Raw genomic sequence first — 18,175 nt, 5'->3', positions numbered from 1 at the left:
TCTCGGTGCAAAGTCTATCAAGTGCCTGCGCCGCCGTGGCGTGGCGTGCCGTGGCGTGCCGTGCCGTGGCGTGCCGTGCCGTGGCGTGCCGTGCCGTGCCTGGCAGCGGCCTTCCTGGGGCGCCAGGGCTTTCGTTCCTGGAACGCCAGGAGGAGGCGCGTCACTACCCCAGGAACACGATTCAAAGGCGACAAAAAGGAAGGCTTCTGCTTTCCAAACGTGTGACGTATTCCTCGTTCGAAGAGCAATCCATCGGTGGGGTCACGCGTTCGGTTCGAGTCCCATCAGCGACTCTGGAGCTCAAATCGCGTCTGGAGTTTTGGCCGCCTGGGTCTTCCCACAGTGCCTCGGCGTGGCTACGCCCCTGCCGGCGGCGCCGCGACGTCGAGATGTGGTGCTGGGGACGGCCGGGCCGTGCACCCCTCTCCCTCCAGCCAGCCCCGCCCAGCCCCGCTGGCGCCACGGACGCTGGGCGGTGCGGACCAGGCGCGACTTGCCGGCGCCAGCGAGGCGGGGGGCGGGGCGGGGGGGGCGGGGCGGGCGGGGCGGGGGGGGGCGGGGCGGGCGGGGCGGGGGGGGGGGGCGGGGCGGGGCGGGGCGGGGCGGTTTGGGGTGGGACGGCGCCGGGGGGCGGCGTACGGCCGCGGCGGGGCGGGGTGTAGCGTAAAGGCCTGCTGGGGCTGCCGCGGCCTGGCGACGCGTCGCGACGCGCTGGGTGCCCCGCTAAGCCACGGCCGCCAGCCCATCACTATCGAGTGGGCATTGCCCGGGGGCATCGTCAGGCCGTCGTTAGCGCCCCGGTGACGATACTCAGCGCAGCCTGGGACCGGGTTCGAGTCCCAGTGACGGCAATCGAAAATACTGTCACGTCTCCATTTTCGCAATGGTGTTTTTCATTTTGACCGAGGACGCAAGTAAAAGGAAATGATGCAACATTGTGGTGCGATTTTGCGACGGGTCAGCCTGCAGGCGGAACACAACAAAGGGCGGCACGGCCGGGAGTCGAACCCAGGCCGGACTACAAATCCGCCTTCATCGCGTCGGGCGCGTCGAGCCCTTGGTCGAGCCCGTCGGACCGACCAGCCTGCAGCGGGCCAACACCATCCCGCCAAACTGGACGCTGATCTTCTTAGGATGCCCGCTTGCCAAGCATTGCCAAGCCGCACCCCCTCCCCCACAAACAGCCCCGACTCGAATAAAGTGAAAGATTTCATTGCGGCGAGTCCCCCCACTGTAAGGGCAGCCTAAGGGAGCGCCCCTTCGCGCCCTAGCGCCAGACTGAGAGTCGTTTTCGCTGCTCTGTCTCTCTCGCACCCAACAGGACGCCCCGTGAGTGCGAGAGAGACAGCAAAATCCTGTTCCCGAGGGAACTGGACGGACCCTGATCCAGCATCCCGTCGCATCCCGTCGCGCTGCCCAGCCTGCAGTGGCGTAGCCGCGTAGCTGGCGAGGGGCAGTCCGACCCCTCGACTACGCCACTGGAGCCGCCACCCCACCGGAAAGCAAGGCTCTCTGGCCCATCAGAGAGCTTTCGCTGCTGATTGAATGCTGGCTTCGCTGCTTTGCCGCTTCGCCTCTGTCTCTCTCACACCACTGGGGGACGGCCCGCGAGTGCGAGAGAGACAGAGCCACTGCGCCCCGTTTTTGTTCTGACCGCGCTAGCAGTGCAGCAGCTCCGCGAAGTGCCTCCGGTATGAGTGCGAGAGAGACAGCGGGCGACCAGATCGACTCTCGGAATCAGTCTGCAGGCGGCGCCTCACGACGTGAGGACCCCGATGACGACCGCGTCCTCGCGGTGAGTCAAACTGACTCACTTTATGTCGTCTCAGGGAAAACGGCCACGTCACCCTGCTCAGCTTCCGTGGCGGGTTCTACCAGTTCTACCAAACCCCAGGAGGTGGTAGTTCTGCGAATCTTTGAGTGCCGAGTCGAACCGTACTGACCGCCTTTGCTGTCCCGCCAGTCTCCACGTCGGGCTGCCCGGGCTGCCCGGTCCGCGCGGCCCCGCCCTGACCGAACACGACGTTTAAATTAAATTCCACCGGCAATCGGAATGACTTCTTCTCGGCGCGAGCTCTATCCGGCTAGCTAGCCTGCGTCCGATTGTGTCGGAGCCCCCCGCCCCGCCTCTTTTTACACCCGTTTCCTCGGCGGAAACACCCGCGCGGCCCCAAAAACCACCGCAACCACTCCAACCACCGGCCCGGAACTCGCCTCACGCACCTCCACCGCCCAAACCAACCCCCCCCCCCTCCCCCCGCTCCACTTTCGGAAGCAGCGGGAGGCACGTGGCCTTATATTGAGTCCGGCCTCTCCGGACTCTTGGACGTGCACTTTAGATTACAACCCGACAAATAAAAATAAGGACATTGGAATCAAAACCTTTACAAAGGAAATGTGTTATTAAAAACCTTAAAAATTTTATGAAATGATATTTTTCAAATGTTCAAAAAAAATTCTGAGAAAAAAAAAATTTTTGACACAAAAAAAACACTTTTTTATTCGGTAGTTTATAAATCCGTGTACACTCCACACGACCTGCGCCAGCTGCGCCCTGACCCTTCAAGGCCGGAGTCCATCTGTTGCATTATTAACCGCCCCGGGGCCGCGTGCTGCGTACGGCGGGGCGTACGGCGGGGCGCACGGCGGGGCTAGCCGCAGGTACACCCTTAGCCTTATCTGCCGGCCGTGACCCACCGTAAGCCCCGCACGCGTTATCGAACACGGCCGCGACTTCCTCGCGCAATTAGGCCGCCAGCGAGTTTATCAAACGAACCTCGAACGGCGGCTTCGACACCCCCGTGAGTGGCCCGCCGCCTGCGCCGCCTGCGCCCCGCAGTCACGCACACGTCTCATTTACTTCCTGTTTTTTCGTTTTCGGTTTTGCAGGTCGTAAGAATAGCCCCGGCTTGACGCCCGTGCGTCGCTCTGTCTCTCTCTGGGACTCGTGCGTCGTCCCGTAGGGTTGCGAGAGAGACAGAGCGACGTGGCCCTGGTCAGCACCAGCCAGAGGTGCAAGGTGCGTTACTGTCGAGGATCCTGCGCCTTGTTCGTAGCCTGCATTCCTCTTTCGGTTCGGCTCGGCTCGGCTCGGCTCCCATGAGGGATATTCGCAGAATGGGAGCCGAGGGTCGGTTAGGTCCCTCCCATTAGCTGTACACACCCGCTCATCAGCAGCCACGAGCACAGCACTGGCAACAACAAAGTAAGCCCTTCTAAAGTCAGCGGGCTGTTTCCTGTGTTGTGTTAAAATTTTTCGTTTAATATTTCATGTTTAAAAAAAAAACAAATATTTTAAAAAAATTAAATTTAAAAGAAAATATGATTTTTAGTGGGGGCTGTAAGGCCACTTCTTACCTAAAAATTCATTGGATAGAAACTGGCAGAAAAAAGCTTTTCTTTTCGCTCCGCCAGTTCAATTTGTACGACTCGGATCGACTAATTTTCTTCCCCCTGACGCCCACACCGTCAGGAACACGTGCCATTAGCGCACGCACCCATCTGGCCGATATTACAGTGCTGTCAGCCTCAGAATGAAGATCCTGCGCCGAGCAGGCCGGGGGAGGGGGGGAGGGGCATTGAACGAAGGAGGAAAAAAAGGTCATTCAGGCGATCTGTTCCCCTTCTGAGGGCGCCGCGGCCCCTGCTGCTCCCTTCGTTGGATTTAAGAAACAAATCAGCGGTGGATAGGGAGAAATTCGAGGAATAGCGGTACGGGCACCCGCAAAGGCGGTGCCCGTGATGAAATAGTAATTACAACAATTATTTTTTTCTTTGGAAAAAACATTGTTGTTTTTTTAACAAACTGTTGTCAGCAGGACGGTGCTGCTCCACCGGGCCTCACGGCCAAATTCATGCCTTTCGCCTTTGTGCCCCGCGATCCACAGCCGCGATTCAAAACGCAGCGGCCCTTTTCAGGCAAACTTTCGGCGCCGACGGGGCTTGGCCGGGCGCGGGCCGGTCGGAGCGAGCGGGAGGGCACGGCACAAGGCACGGCGGCAGGATGTGCCGCGCGGATAAATAGGCGAAAAACTATCCAAGGCATGTCCGGATGGCTCGGCCCGCCGCCGGCCCGCCCGGCCACATTGTGCCAACACAACGGCTGGAGTTGCCGGCCAGAAGTTGGGCCTCAGGCCTAGGGCAGGCCTTGGGCAGGCCTTGGCAGTCGTCGCCAGGTGGAAGTTTCAAATACTTGACAAGGCAGCCCCCCAGCACCCTTACTGGCAATGCAAGCAAGACGCCGTTTGCTGCCTTGGTTCGGGACCAGTGATGCCGCAAAGTGGGTCAAAACGAAAATGAACGATGAATTCACGCGCCCATGAAGGGTAGGTACCATTCCGCCCACCCCACCATTTCCCCCTCCCCTCTTCTCCCCTTTTCCACGCTCGTCATTCAAACTGACGGCCATCAGGCCTCTTATTGTTCTGGCCACCACACCCTGGAGCGGCTGGAGCCCCCCCCCCTCCCCTCCAGGAGGCCCCCCGACCGGAGCCCCGTCCGGCACCACAGGGCCCCGTGCGGGGCGAGTCCCCACACGAAGCAACTTCTGCTGACGCGAAAGAAAGGGCGTACCGCACGGCCGCCACGCCAGAGCCACGCCAGAGCCACGCCAGAGGCGGCAGTGGCATCCATTTGCATCTGCCCTGGACAATTCAAACTGGGCGACAACGCAGTAGAATTTAGCTTTGGCTCCGCTTTCGACCAACTTTGAGACGCCATCGCTCTCAAACTATTCGTGGTAAAGGCGTTTCCGAGGCGGAGCTCAAAAGAGACGCCACGGCGCCTTAACCACAGCTAGATTGAATCCAGTAGCCGCCCAAAATCAGTGAAAATTTTCGAGATTTACCTCGTGCGGCGTGAGGGGTCGCTACCCCGCGCTCCGAGTGCGTCGGCAAGGTGAGCCCCCGGGCGTCCCTGGCGCCTGGAGTAGCTTCGGTCCATTTCTTCCCTGACGTGCAGCGGACGGGCTGCAGAGGGTGCGGGGCGCGGCGGGGCGCGGCGGGGCGCGGCGGGGCGCGGCGGGGCGCGGCGGGGCGCGGCGGGGCGCGGCGGGGCGCGGCGGGGCGCGGCGGGGCGCGGCGGGGCGCGGCGGGGCGCGGCGGGGCGCGGCGGGGCGGCAGCACACCGGGGCGCACCGGGCGCAGCGCAAGTCTGCTTTCCAACGGCGCTCCGTCTCTCTCGCACTCGCGGGCCGTGCGCCGCGCACCGTGAGGGTGCGAGAGAGACAGCGCACAGGCCGAGTAATTCGCCAGCCTAATGTCCCTCATTTAAAGTTTAAATGAGGTATTTGCGCGAGAGGTGGGGGGAGAGGGGGAGAAGCACGCCGACGGCGGGGAGGGCGCACCAACGCCCCCAATTGTGTCCAATGACTGACGCGACGCGCCCGGCCTGTCACACACGTGTCACGCGCGTGTCACGCGCGCGTCACGCCACCGGAAGGCGGGCTGTTCCGGCGACGTCAACGCCGCCACGCGCTTCCGGATGCGTCCCCCGCGGGGTGAAGGGTGGAGGGCGCCGAAGAAAACGCGTCGCCCGCGCCGGGGCGCGAACCCACTCCTGTTTCCTCCAGCGGCCCCTCGCAGCAGAGTTCGCAACGGGGCTACTCTGTTTGTAGTGACCGCCATCTTGGCCACAGCCACTGACTGCCCGTCTGCAAGGAATCGGGGTTCCAGCCCTCGTCTTCCAGCGCCAAAGAAAAATTATTTATTCATTTTGTTTTTGTTTTTTGTTTTGTTTCTTGTACGAGATGCGAACACCGTTGCATGGCCATTTTTCCCTCCCCGCCTTCAAAGCCGGCAGGCCAGGCCAGGCCAGACGGTCGCATGGAGGCGAGCATGGCGAGGGGCAGCAAGGCAGCACGCGGTCGAAGCCAGCCTTGTGACATGCAGATCGGATTACTCGCGGATAGCCGGGCAGAGTGCAGCGGAGTGCCGAACTGCCGCACAGTGGGCCAGAAGACCGAAAGGCGGTGGACTAAACTCTCGACGCGTTTTGAGCTCCAGAGTCGCTAAAAGGGACTCGAACCGATCGAGTGACCCCACCAATGGATTGCTCTCCGAACAAGGAATCCATTGGTGGGGTCACACGGTCGGTTCGAGCCCTGTTTAGGGACTCTGGAGCTCAAAACGCGTCTGGAGTTTCGGCCGCCTCCACAGGTCTTCTGGCCCACTGTGCGCCCCTCTGTGCGCCCTCTGTGCGGCCGCGTCGCGCACCACTGGCCGCGCCTGGCCGCGCGATGTCGCGGTCGCCCCGTCACAGCTGCAGTGTTTGTTTTGTTAATGCACCCTCCATATTTGCCGGCCAGTTGGCCCCCGCCCCCACCCCCTGTCCAGGCCACCGCTAAAAGCGCGCGCGTCCTCCGCACGGTCATCCTGCCCCGACTCTTGAGGGGACGTTCGCCCCTCCGGTCCGCTGGTCAGTCGACCCGGCGGACTCTCTCTCACACACAGCACTGCACTCATCATTATCCGCCCGCGCGGACCGCGATCGGGATTCCGAGCCGCTGGGAGAGATCCATTACAGAACTGGAAAAATAGATTTCCATCTCGGGTAACCCCAGGTCTAAAAATCTTGTGTGGTTTGCGGGATCCTGTATCATTTTGCAGGATCCCGTCTAGTTTTACGAGATCTCGTATGGTTTTGCGGGATCCCTTAAGAACACCCGAGATCCCGGGAGGGTCGCACAGGATCCCTTAAGACCTTACGGGATCCGGTAAGGGTCACACAAGATCCCGAGAGGGTCATACGGGATCCCTTGGGTAGCCGGGATCCCGGGAGGGCTGCACAGGATCTCGAGAGGGTTGTACGGGATCCCGCACGCTGCCGAGATCCCGGAAGAGCCACACGGGATCCCGTGATGGTCTTGCGGGATCCCTTGTGCTGCCGAGATCCCGGGAAGTACGCACGGGATTTCAAATTTTGGTATGCTGTAACTCGGAAAGTTTTTAACATTTTAAGCCCAAATTTTGTATGGGGTATATTCGCTAAAATTCGCCAGTGCCATTTGAATTTTGTTGAAATCTAACAACTTTTTTCTGCTATCTCGAGAACCGCTGGAGTTATCCAAATTCTGACTGCAGATTTGGATAGATCTCGGTTCCAACCTCCTAGATGATTCAAACTTTTGATTCTATCTGCAGAAGAACTTGCATTTTCACGTCTTTATCTGTAATTTACAGGATCCTTTTGGTGGGTAAAGGATTCCTTTCCGGCATACGAGATCCCGTCCTGGCGTACAGGATCCTGTCCTACCGTACGGGATTTTGAAAATTCGTTAAAGGATCCCGTCTGTCCTTACGGGATCCCGTCCAACTCAGGATCCTGTATGGCTCGGGATCTCGTATTGTAGTACGGGAATCCCTTAACGAATTTTCAAATCCCGTATGATCGTACGAGATTTTTAGACCTGGGACATGCAGCACCGGACCGCCGAACGCGCTGCCGCCCAGAGGTAGGCAACCCATCCGTCACACCGCCACCCTACCCCCACCCCACCCCACCCCTTCCGCTCCCTGCCCCGGCAGCCAGTCACTTGTTGCCGTCTTAACCTCTGATTCGCACATCGCTCGGGAGTAAAACTCAACCAAAATACGTTTCGTTTCAAGCTTATACCTCACCGATGGTGCTCACAGTCGACCGGGGTGACCGGCAGAGACGAAGAGGGTGCGGGCAATCGGGCACTCAGGACAACACACTTCCAGCAATGAGTGCTCTGCAAGGCCAGTGCTGGTGTCGTGCGTCCACTCGCCGCGAAGGTGGGCCCCTCACTGGGCGGGCGGGCCGTAGATACACCCCAGGTTGGGGCTACTGTATCTATCCTGGTACGTATTTCGAGTTAGCACGCGCACGCCGGGTGCGCGGCGCGTCTTCGCCGGGCCAGCCCGGCAGCGAGCGATCTTCGGAGGGTTCTCGAAACATCAAGCGGCTGGTTCGTACCGCCGGTTCCATCCACACTGCAAATCATCCACATTGAGTCACTGCACTGGACACACGCAACACGAGAACGCTTGGAGGCGACGGTGATTGCGCAACAGGGGCGGGCCGCTTGCCGCCGCGCCGCCATCTTGGTACACTGACAATCATCCCTTTGATTCCGCAACCGAAGGGCCGATGTTTCACTCCGCGAAAGACACGGATCGCCACCAAGGCACTGCACTCGCGACGCACGCGCGACACAGTCGCAAGCGAAATGCGAACGAGTTTCGGGTCATTTCCTCGAAGAAATTCCGCGCGGGACCGAAGGCCGTAACAGCAACAGCCGGCAGCGCTAAACTTGCAGCGACTTGTCACTGCCGCCGCGACGCTACCAACGTGAACGCACAAAACAAAAAGTCGCGGAGTCCGTGGCGTAGTTTCGTTTCAAGAGGTATCGTTCCTTGAGCTGGACGCGAAAATGGATTCAACGTAAATGCCTGTTGGTTCGCTTTGGAAGAAATGTGTTATTTAGGAAGGACGAACCACCCGGCGTCGGACATGAAGGTTGGCAGTTATGTTTAAAAATGGCGGGAACTTTTAAAACTATTTTTAAAATTAATTTGACGGCAGTCGTATCGCGCCGACCATTGGTCCCAAGGGGTAAGGTGAAAGGCAGCGGAAGGTGCTTGACGCGTTTTGTCACGGACCTCATTTCGGACCGCAGCGCGGCGCAGAGCGGGGCGGGGGCCGTCCCGGCTGCCCACACGCACAGGCATTCGAACGTACCCCGGCCCCCGGCCGCCCCCGGCCGCCCCCTGCTTCCCGCCCCCGCCGCCAGAGGGCGCTGGCGTCACGTTGCGGCCAGGCGTCGCTCGGCTGGAATTTGCTCAGGGCACAATATTAGTGTACTCTTCTCATCCGGCCGGCCGCCTCTGCCGACCTGCGCTGGCATCGCACAAAAGTATTTTATTTACTTATTTGTTTATTTCGCAGGTGTGTCGTTTCGCCTCGCCTCTTTGCAGGTTGTGGTTGTGGCCGGGCTTTTTAGAGGGATACGGACACCCCCTCCCCTCCCCCTTGGCGCCAAATCGACTCCAACGTTTCACTTCTTCTTTCACGTCTCCTTCGCTGTCATCTTCCTCGGCCATCGCTCTTTCCTCCCCGCTTTTTACAGCGCCCTCCCCCTCTCGAGCAGACGACGCGGCTCTTTTAGCGGCCGGCAAACCCAACCAAAGATCTCCCGGCCGCTGCCTTTTGTTTTGTTTGCGCCGCTATTTGTTTATTTGCGAGTGTTGATTGAGTTTCCTTGTCAGCGCCGGCTTCGGCGAACAGGAGGGAGGGGGGGGGGCTGCGAGGAGGCAGTTTTCGCCAACCGAGATGAACATTTACCAAGGCGCCTAAATGAACCGACTTTGTTGACTCCGCATTCAGGTTAAAGAGTGTAACTGTGCCGTAGTCAATGGAGGCAGTGCGCACAGTGGGCGAGAAGACCGGTAGGCGGACAAAACTCTAGACGCGTTTTGAGCTCCAGAGCCGCCAAATGGGACTCGAACCAAACGTGTGACCCCACCAATGGATTGCTCTCCGAACGAGCAATCCATTGGTGGGGTAACACGCTCGCTTCGAGTCCCATTTAGCGACTCTGGAGCTCAACACGCGTCTAGAGTTTTGGCTGCCTCTACCGGTCTTCTGGCCCACTGTGGGGCGCCGCGCGACGAATGCCCGAGTGGCGCGGTTCGCTCGCGGATTCGTTCCTCCTTTTCCCGCCTTTGTGACACGGGCTGGAAAAACGGATGAAAAATCCGTCCTTTTGGCGCGCGGCGCGCTGGAGATGCCGGAGAAGTACGTCAAGTCGAGCCAATTAGTGCACCAGAAAGCCGACCGACTCACGTGAATGGACGCTTTCGGGAAGGCAGTGCTGGCATTGCCGGCAGTGCAGCAGTAGTGGAATACTTTGCTTTCGCCGGGAAAAAAGTTTATAATCCAAGTTTCTCCGCGTCCCCGGCGTGTGCTTGGAAGGACGGTGCAGGGAAAATTATTCCCCCCTCCCCCTTCCGGCCGCCGAGGAAAAGACAATCTCTTCTCTCCCTCAAAAAAAAATATTGCTGTAATGGAAAATAATTCATTGGAACCACATGATTGAGTGTGTGGTTGCAATGCAGTCCCCCGCGAGGCGCCGCTGCGCGGAGTATCTCCGGACGCTGGTGTCTCTGGGCGCCGGGAGTAGCGCCGTGGCACAGCCCGCCGCGCAAGGGGCGCAAATGAAACGGAAATAAAATTAAATAAGTTTATTGTGTCCCTGCTCAACAGGTAAACAATGCGGAACCGGTTCAGATGCAGTCGCGTCAATTGAATAGCTAGAGTCGAGTCCGTCCACACACTCTCAGGCAGCGTCGTCTCAAAGTCGCTCCTTCTGAGTGTGTTTGTTGTGCAGCGGGGAGTTTCCATCGTCAGGTCGATCGGCGAGTGTATCGCCTCTACCCCGCCATGCCCGTCCTGGAGGGCCTCTTCCTGGGGACGAAGCGGCAGGGGAAGCCCTCCTTCCTCTTGAGGATGATGTCGCCCACCAGCTTGAAGTCCTTCTCCGGCACGTCGGCGTGCACCTCCAGCTTGCGCAGGATGGTGGACAGGAGGATCTTGAGCTTGAGCATGGCGTACTTCCTCCCTGGAACCACGACGCGTTTGTGTTTTAGAGTGCCGTGGCCGTGGGGTAGGAGCACCCGCAGCACCGCAGTGGGCTAGAAGACCGGTGGAGGCGGCCAAAATTCTAGACGCGTTTTGAGCTCCAGAGTCGCTAAGGCCTCGAATCGAGCGTGTGACGCCACCAATGGATTCCTCGTTCGGAGAGCAATCAATTGGTGGGTTCACACGTTCCGTTCGAGTCCCATTTAGCGACTCAGCGCAAAGCGCGTCAGGAATTTTGTCCGCCTCCGCCGGTCTTCGGCTCCACCGAGGGACAACTCAGGCCAACTGACCGACACAGCTGCGGGGCCCCGCGCTGAACGGGATGAAGGCGTAGTAGTGCCTGTCGCCGCAGCGCTCGGGCAGGAAGTTGTCCGGGTCGAACTGCTCCGCGTTGGGGAACATGTCGGGGTCGCGGTGCAGCAGGAACGGCGGTATCACCACCGTCGTGGACTCGGGGACCACGTAGCCGGACGCTGCGCAGAAAGGCACGAATGGCAAAACAGAACCATGGGCGCGGCGCACGTTTCGAGCTCCAAAATCGCTAAATGGGACTCGAACCAACGTGTGACCCCACCAATGGATTCCTCGTTCGGAGAGCAATCCAATGGTGTCACGCTTTCGGTTCGAGTCCTGTTAAGCGACTCTGGAGCTCAAAACGCGTCTGGAGTTTCGGCCGCCTCCACCGGCCTTCTGTGGCCCACCCTGCTCACCGAGCCTGACGTTCTTGCTGACGTGCCGCGCGATGAGCGGCACTGGCGGGAACAGGCGCAGCGTCTCCATGATGCAGCGCTCCAGGTACTTCATCTCCAGCGTGTCCTGGAAGGACGGCGGCCGGTCCGAGTCCCCGAAGATCTCCCGCAGCTCGGCCACGCAGCGCTGCTGCACGTCGCGGTGCACGCCCATCAGGCACAGGAAGAAGCTGCTGGCCGCGGCCGTCGTGTCGTGGCCCTGCATCAACCACAGTGAACGGCCGGAAGTGACAAAGAGTGACCAAACACGCATTCATTTATTTAATTTAATTTTTCCGAAGGTATTGCTGCTGGCTCACCTCGAACATGATGGTGGTCACCTCCTCCTCCACCTCCTTCTCAGTGAGGGCGTTGTCGTCGTCGGCGGCGTCCAGCATCTGGTCCAGGAACAGGACGCGCTTCTTGAGGCCTGCGGGTCAACGGAGGGCGTGAGCAGGCAGCGACGACATCCCTCCCTCCGTGCTTCCAGTGTCCGTGCCCCTTACCGTACTCGTCGTCCAGGTCGTCCCGGAGCCCCGCCGACTGCCCGTACGAGATGCCGGTCTCCTCGGGGTTCCTGGCGGCGGCGTCCGCCCTGAGGGCGTCCGCGTCCTCGGCCAGGGCGCGCTTGTACAGCGCGTCGCGCAGCCCGCTGGCACGCTCCGCCCGGCGCACCCGGAGCACCTGCGGCACCGCGTGCGGCACGCCCACCATCACCGTCACGACCGCCATCCAGCCCATCCAGAGGCCCAGCTCTAGCAATTTGTTCTCCCAAGCACGATTGACGCTCACCAACATTGTATTTTTGGTTAAAGCATTGACTTTCCCTTTACATTTTTTCTGGTTAAAAATATTTTTGGTAAAAAAATTTGCTTTAATATTTTTTTGGTTAAAAAAAAATCTTTTGTTTAAATTTTTTGGTTAAATTTTTTTTAGTTAAATTTTTTTGTCAAAAATTTCTTGTTTACTCTTTGTTTGTTTTTGTTTTCTGCCTGCACTGTACCAGCCGGGCTGGTCTCCGCGCGCTGGTCGCGTGACGGCCGCAGTTTGGGCCAAGCAGGCGATAATTGGTGCACTTAGTCGGCAAGGTGCGCGTTACGCGGCGTTCCGCGGCGTTATACCTCTCTGGTCTGGTCGTGGATGGTGTCCAGCAGCCGGCGCTGTTTTCTGCCCTCACCGGACAGTCCGAACAGGAAGTCCCACCACAGCCAGGGGCTCAGGGCGCGCCGGTGGAGCACCGCGCACATCCTAGCCGAGAGGGTGACATTAGTTTGAGTTGGCCAACTTTGCCGAAAGCTTTGGACACAACTCGGCTTACTTGACTACCGCCATGGCGTACTCGAAGGTGTTCTTCTGCGTATCGCGGCGCACCCCCATGGCCGTCTCTGCGAACATAAAACCGTTAAAGCCAATGTATCACTTTGCTCGATTTTCTCAAGGGGAATGAGTACCCAGGAGCATGTCGACGGTGGCCTCGGCCACGTAGTCGTGGATGTCGATGGTCCTGGCCGTGACGGCCTCCAGGCGCCGGCAGAGCATCTCGCTGTTGCGGTGGAACAGGTGCACGAACTGCTTGAGCACGTGCACGTGGAACGTGGGCGCGATCAGTTTCCGGTGGGACCGCCAATGGTCACCTGCCGGAGAAAAACAACAAGTTTTTCATCGTCGCCCAAAAACACTGTTTTTGTTGTTGTTGCATTTTGAACTGACCTTTGCTTATGAGCAAGCCGTCGCCGAGCCATGGCTGGAAGAAACGGTACTCCTTGGCTTTCTCGTTGCACTGCGCGCTGCTGAGAATCACCTTAACATAGGAACAGTTCCGTCAGTCTTGCCCTGGCAGGGCGAGCTAGACGAGCTGGCCGGGCCAGCCTTACCTCCACGTCCTCGGGGCTCCACACCGCGACCGCCACTCTGTGCAGGGCCATGATCTTGGCCACCCTCCGCGGGTAGTGCTCCGACCGTCGCCACGCCTCTTGGAACACCCAGTCGAAGCCTGCGGGAGTGTGAACGGCGAGGGTTCGTCATTGCGTCGCCATTTGCCACGTCCGAGGCCAAGTCCCCGCGAAGCGCGAGCACTCACCCCGCACCGCGTGCCACAAGAGGTACAGGTTGCCGATGACGGGGTACACGTAGGGCCCGGGGATCTTGTGCGCGAGGGCGAGTCGCTCCCGGAAGGCGACGCACAGCCAGGCGTACGCCAGGGCGACCACCACGCCGACGAGCGCGACACTGGCGACAACCATGGTGGCGGTGGCTCCGTTGGAGTGCTGCGCAGTGCTGCGTGCTGAATGGCCCGCGTCGGGACGGGCTTCGGATCGGACTGAGTCGCCCCCGGGCCGGCACCGCGTACTTAAAAGGTGCGGAGGGGGAGGGGTCGGCGTCGGCGCTTTGGAACCAAACACACACGTGGCTGGGCCAGAAGCAAGTAGTAGACGACATGTCGAACACTACGATGGTTTAGTTGCAACTAGGTCGTGTACCTCTGAAGTGTTCTTCCTGCCTCCATATCTCCAGAAAAAAAACTTCTCTGAATCAGCCCACGATTCACGCAACCCACGATTCACGGAAAGTTGACCGCTTCACTCAACTACCTCCGCATACTCTGCATAGATGACGTTTCGATCAGCCAATCAGTCTCTAGCAGGGCAAGCATAGTGACGTCATCGACGGCACAGGAACGGGTCCTTGCCTCACTTTTGGCTTGACTGATCCATTCATCCATTTCATTCGGCGGCCGGGCTCCCGCCCTCGTGTCGGCGGTCGTTTGTTTTGGACCAGAGGTCTCATTGGGATCGGAAACCCAGGTCTTTACTCTTAACTGTTCCCCCGAAAAGCGGTCTTGACCCCAGCTCGGTACCCACAGGCCAGGACAAGCCTGGACCAGGGCTTCTCAGCCCGACGCGTCTTTGAGGCAGGTTCGTTGTTCGATTCCAGCCAGAGTCATCCGATTTTTGGCGGCCTTCGTTTCTTTTTAGTGTTGCTTTCGCGTCGGGCTTGCTTTAACGCCTGTGAGGTAGGCCACCATTCCGACCTGTAGCGCACTGGTGTGGAGATGGCGGCCTACCTTGCCCCTGCCGTCGTCACGGCGGCGAGGTAGCCCGCCATCTCCACACCGGTGTGTTGCGAGACTGAAGGGTTGCCTACCTCGCAGGCGCTTCAAGGTACCCGAAACGTAAACGCTGTCAGTGTCTACCCCAGTTGTGGGGCTTTACCCGAGACGACCGTCGGGCGTTGCGGACCGTCTCACAGTGGGCCAGAAGACCGGTGGAGGCGGCCAAAATTCTAGACGCGTTTTGAGCTCCAGAGTCACTATAAATGGGACTCGAACCGAACGTGTGACCTTACCAATGGATTCCTCGTTCGGAGAGCAATCCATTGGTGGCATCACCCGTCCGGTTCGAGTCCCATTTAGCTACTCTGGAGCTCAAAACTAGAATTGTTGCCGCCTCCGCCGGTCTTCCCACCCACTGTGCGTCTGTGTGTGTGGCCTAGCCCACAGGCGCTATACTATCGCAAGCATTGCTCTAGGATAGTCTTTGCCGAAGCCACACGACAAGGCCGCGAATTTGGGGCGTTCCTGAGTGGCACGTGTGGAGAGCATGCCGAAGGAGCACGCGCGAATCCGGTCTCTGTCTCGGACAGCTTTCACACAAAAGCAAACGCTGCAATATGCATCGCCGTTCCCACGCTCGGCTGGCTATTGCCCGCTTCTTGCCGCTTCGCCTGCAGTCCCCGATGCACGAGTTTTTGCAAGGCGGTGTCGCCCGCCTGCGTGCTTTTAAAAACGTTACGTAACGTACAGGTCTAAAAACAAAAGCTGGAAAAAAATTTGCGTTGAAATTTACCGTTCCGCCAAAAATTGATTGGTAAGTCGATGCCCCCCGAGTGTGAAGTAGCGTAAATGCCTCCGGTTTAGACCGTACGCTCCGTGCGTCACTATAGTGACGCACGCGACGCACGGACTCGCTGCACTACTGTATTTTTGTTTATTATCGTTATACGCGTTGTGCGTACGGGACCCAAACCGGCCAGGTCGGCGTGAAAGGCCTCGTAACAAACAATGCTCTGTCTGGGCCTGGGCTGGGCGCGTCCTGCGTGACTCATGTGTCCAAGTTGGATTTGGATGTCATTTCATTGCGTTTTTATTTTCACCAATTTGATCAATGTCGGTTTTATTAGGGATTTTAAAAAAATTCTACTGTGTTTCTTTTTTCTGCGATTGGTTTTCGGAGGATCAACGCCACCACTCTACGAGAAATATATACAGCAGCAGCCTTTTTTTTTGTGTGTGGGGTTTTTTTTTCAACGAATTTGATTTTTAGACCAGGTTCCGGCGGGTGACGACCTGCCACATGAACTGCACGCGCTCGTACCACGTGATGGCCGTGTTCATGAGGAAGTTGAGGGTCATGTTGCCGACGAGGCGCGGGCGCACCGAGTCGCAGCGCTGGGCGCGCTTGAGCAGGAACACGAGCAGGCGGCGCGCGGCCGCGTCCAGGTACAGCCACTCGCAGCGGTGCACGGCGTACACCACGCCGCCGCTACCGCGCGACAGCTTCTCGCCCAGGATGCACAGCCAGGCGTAGCTCATGATGGCCACGATGCCGGACAGCAGCGAGCGCGTGCTGGGGCCCTCGAAGAGCGCCTGCAGCGCGCACACCATCACGGCCGTGTTGCCGCCCCAGTACACGGACGACAGGAACGGGCTGTACAGGTCGTTGAGCTCCTGCAACCGGCCGGCCAGGCGAGGCGGTCAGTCATTGCGCCTGGGTCCAGAGGCGGCCGGAGGGGAGGCCAAAGCAACACTTTTCGCCCGCGTAGGAGAAAAGTGATGATTTTGCCCTCCTTTCAGGCGGCTATCTACTAGTGATGATGCACAGGTCAGAAGACCCGCGCAGACGGTTTCTAGACGCGTTTTGAGCCCCAGGGTCGCTAAATGGGACTTGAACCGAGCGTTCACCGGTGGTGGCGGTCAAAATCCCGGACGCGCTTTGACCCCAGAGTCGCTAAATGGGACTCGAACCGAACGTGTGACCCCACCAATGGATTCCTCGAGCCCCATTGAACGACTCGGGAGTTCAAAAGGCGCTGGTCTTCTGGCAAATCCAAGGTGCCCCTCACCTTGCTGAGGTCGAGCACGGCGCGGTGCAGGCGCGCGCTGCGCTGCACCTGCTCGAACGACGTGGCGGCGATGATGTCGTTGTGCAGCATGCGGTACATGGCGACGATCTTGGTGCCGCCCTCGGCGTGGCAGCACTGCAGCAGTACGATGCTGAGCGCCACGGGCAGCAGCGTGTAGCTCAGCACGGCGTACTCGGCGAAGAAGGCGACACTGTAGGCACTGCGCCGCCCGCCGTGCGGCAGCACGCCGAAGAAGGCCTCGCCCGTGGCCAGCGGCGTCACCACCATGGCCAGCGCCAGGCTGCCCATGTTGAAGAAGGAGAAGATGAAGAGTGTGCGGCCCAGGCGCATGCGAAGCCGCAGGTCGCGCACGTGCTCCAGCGTCACGTTCGTCTCCAGCTCCGCTGCAGGGGAAGAGTGGCGGTGAGAAGCGCACAGTGGATTTGCCAGAAGACCGGTGGAGGCGGCCAAAACCCTAAACGCGTTTTGAGCTCTAGATTCGCTATGGGACTCGAACCGAACGTGTGACCCCACCAATGGATTCCTCGTTCGGAGAGCCATCCATTAGTGGGGTCACACGTTCGGTTCGAGTCCCATTTAGCGACTCTGGGGTCAAAGCGCGTCCGGGAGTTTGACCGCCACCACCGGTGGCCCACTGTGGAGCGGGGAGTGCACTGTGAGGGGGAGGACGCTCACAGACGACGTGCTCCGTGCGCTCCAGCCAGGCGATGAAGGCCGGCACGAAGGTGGGGGTCATGCCGCTGAGGAAGTACACGCCGGACAGGTACACGAAATCCACCACGATGGGCAGCAGGCCGAGCAAGTTCCTGCACAAGCCGAGCACGTGTAACACTCCCTGGCGGCGCGCGCGCTGGCGCCTGCCGACGGCGGCTACCTGTCCAGGATGTGCTTGACGGCGAGCACGAGGCTGAGCACGGCCTGCAGCACGGCGAGCGGCCTCATGAGCGGGGCCTTGGTGGCGGCGATGAGGACGTGCACCGCCTGGCCGTGCGGGTGCTTGCCCCACGCGCCCTCCAGGACATGCCGCGCGCGCCGGACGTACCGCGACACCACGTAGGCGGGCTCGGCCTTCACGTCCTCGTCGTCGTTCTCGAAGTCGGAGTCTGCAACAAGCGGCGTGCCGAGCGGCGTGCACCCCGACTGGCTCCGCCTCCCCCTCGCCCTCAAGATCCCCAGTCCCGCGCACCGTCGTCGAGGACCGGGCTGTGCTCCGCCTCCAGGGCCTCCAGCTCCACGTCGTCGTCGCCGTCCATGGTCAGGGGTCCAACGCTCGGTCCACCGCGCCTCCAGGCTGCAGGCCGACTGGGTCGCCGACTGGGTCGCCGCCTAGAACCACTTTCGCATGTCGCGGCCGGAGAAGTTCGCAGTCATCGGCCATCCATCAATAATTAACCACTGCGCGCGACCTTCGGGTCGGTCGATGAGATTTGCCTCGAAAAATTAAGGCAGGTCAGATCGCCAGCTGTCTCTTCAGAGGCTTGACCCAGAGGAGGTTGACGACCGACCAGAGATCGTTACCTCGCGCTGTTTCAAATATTCGCGTGTGATGCAAGCTCTGCCAATTGACAAGTCAAAAAAAAAAGTTCATCCGAGATCGGCAAAACCGTAGTCTAAAACCACCCTTTATCTTACCAGACTCACGTTGAACGTTGCCGCGTAAAACAACAACAACAACAACAACAACAACAACAACAACAAACCGATGC

The 18,175-nt window shown here is 59.4% G+C and overlaps 2 protein-coding genes across 3 annotated transcripts in view; both read right to left on the bottom strand.

Annotated features, from left to right (window-relative positions):
- LOC117652142 overlaps nucleotides 1-8,230 on the bottom strand; it is a 161,952-nt gene extending 153,722 nt beyond the window's left edge. The window contains exon 1 of one of the 2 annotated variants that reach the window (XM_034396818.1): nucleotides 7,612-8,230. The gene's annotated coding sequence lies outside the window, so the exon portion shown is untranslated. The remainder of the gene's footprint in view (nucleotides 1-7,611) is intronic. The other variant, XM_034396828.1, reaches the window with a different exon arrangement.
- A 1,957-nt stretch (nucleotides 8,231-10,187) lies between these two features.
- LOC117653853 (cytochrome P450 4g15-like) lies at nucleotides 10,188-13,635 on the bottom strand. The gene is made up of 11 exons (XM_034399823.1): nucleotides 13,408-13,635; nucleotides 13,202-13,320; nucleotides 13,038-13,128; nucleotides 12,779-12,961; nucleotides 12,646-12,712; nucleotides 12,449-12,575; nucleotides 11,834-12,011; nucleotides 11,648-11,757; nucleotides 11,310-11,547; nucleotides 10,890-11,072; nucleotides 10,188-10,579 (listed from the first exon to the last, which is right to left on the bottom strand). The coding sequence occupies exons 1-11, from the start codon at nucleotides 13,568-13,570 to the stop codon at nucleotides 10,392-10,394; spliced, it is 1,647 nt and encodes a 548-aa protein (XP_034255714.1). The 5' UTR covers nucleotides 13,571-13,635; the 3' UTR covers nucleotides 10,188-10,391.
- Nucleotides 13,636-18,175: the final 4,540 nt, after the last annotated feature.

The sequence above is a fragment of the Thrips palmi genome, unplaced genomic scaffold, assembly GCF_012932325.1.
Source record: "Thrips palmi isolate BJ-2018 unplaced genomic scaffold, TpBJ-2018v1 HiC_scaffold_10, whole genome shotgun sequence".
Lineage (NCBI taxonomy): Eukaryota > Metazoa > Arthropoda > Insecta > Thysanoptera > Thripidae > Thrips > Thrips palmi.
Note: the sequence above shows the minus strand (reverse complement) of the source record. Positions and strands in the feature narration are given on the sequence as shown.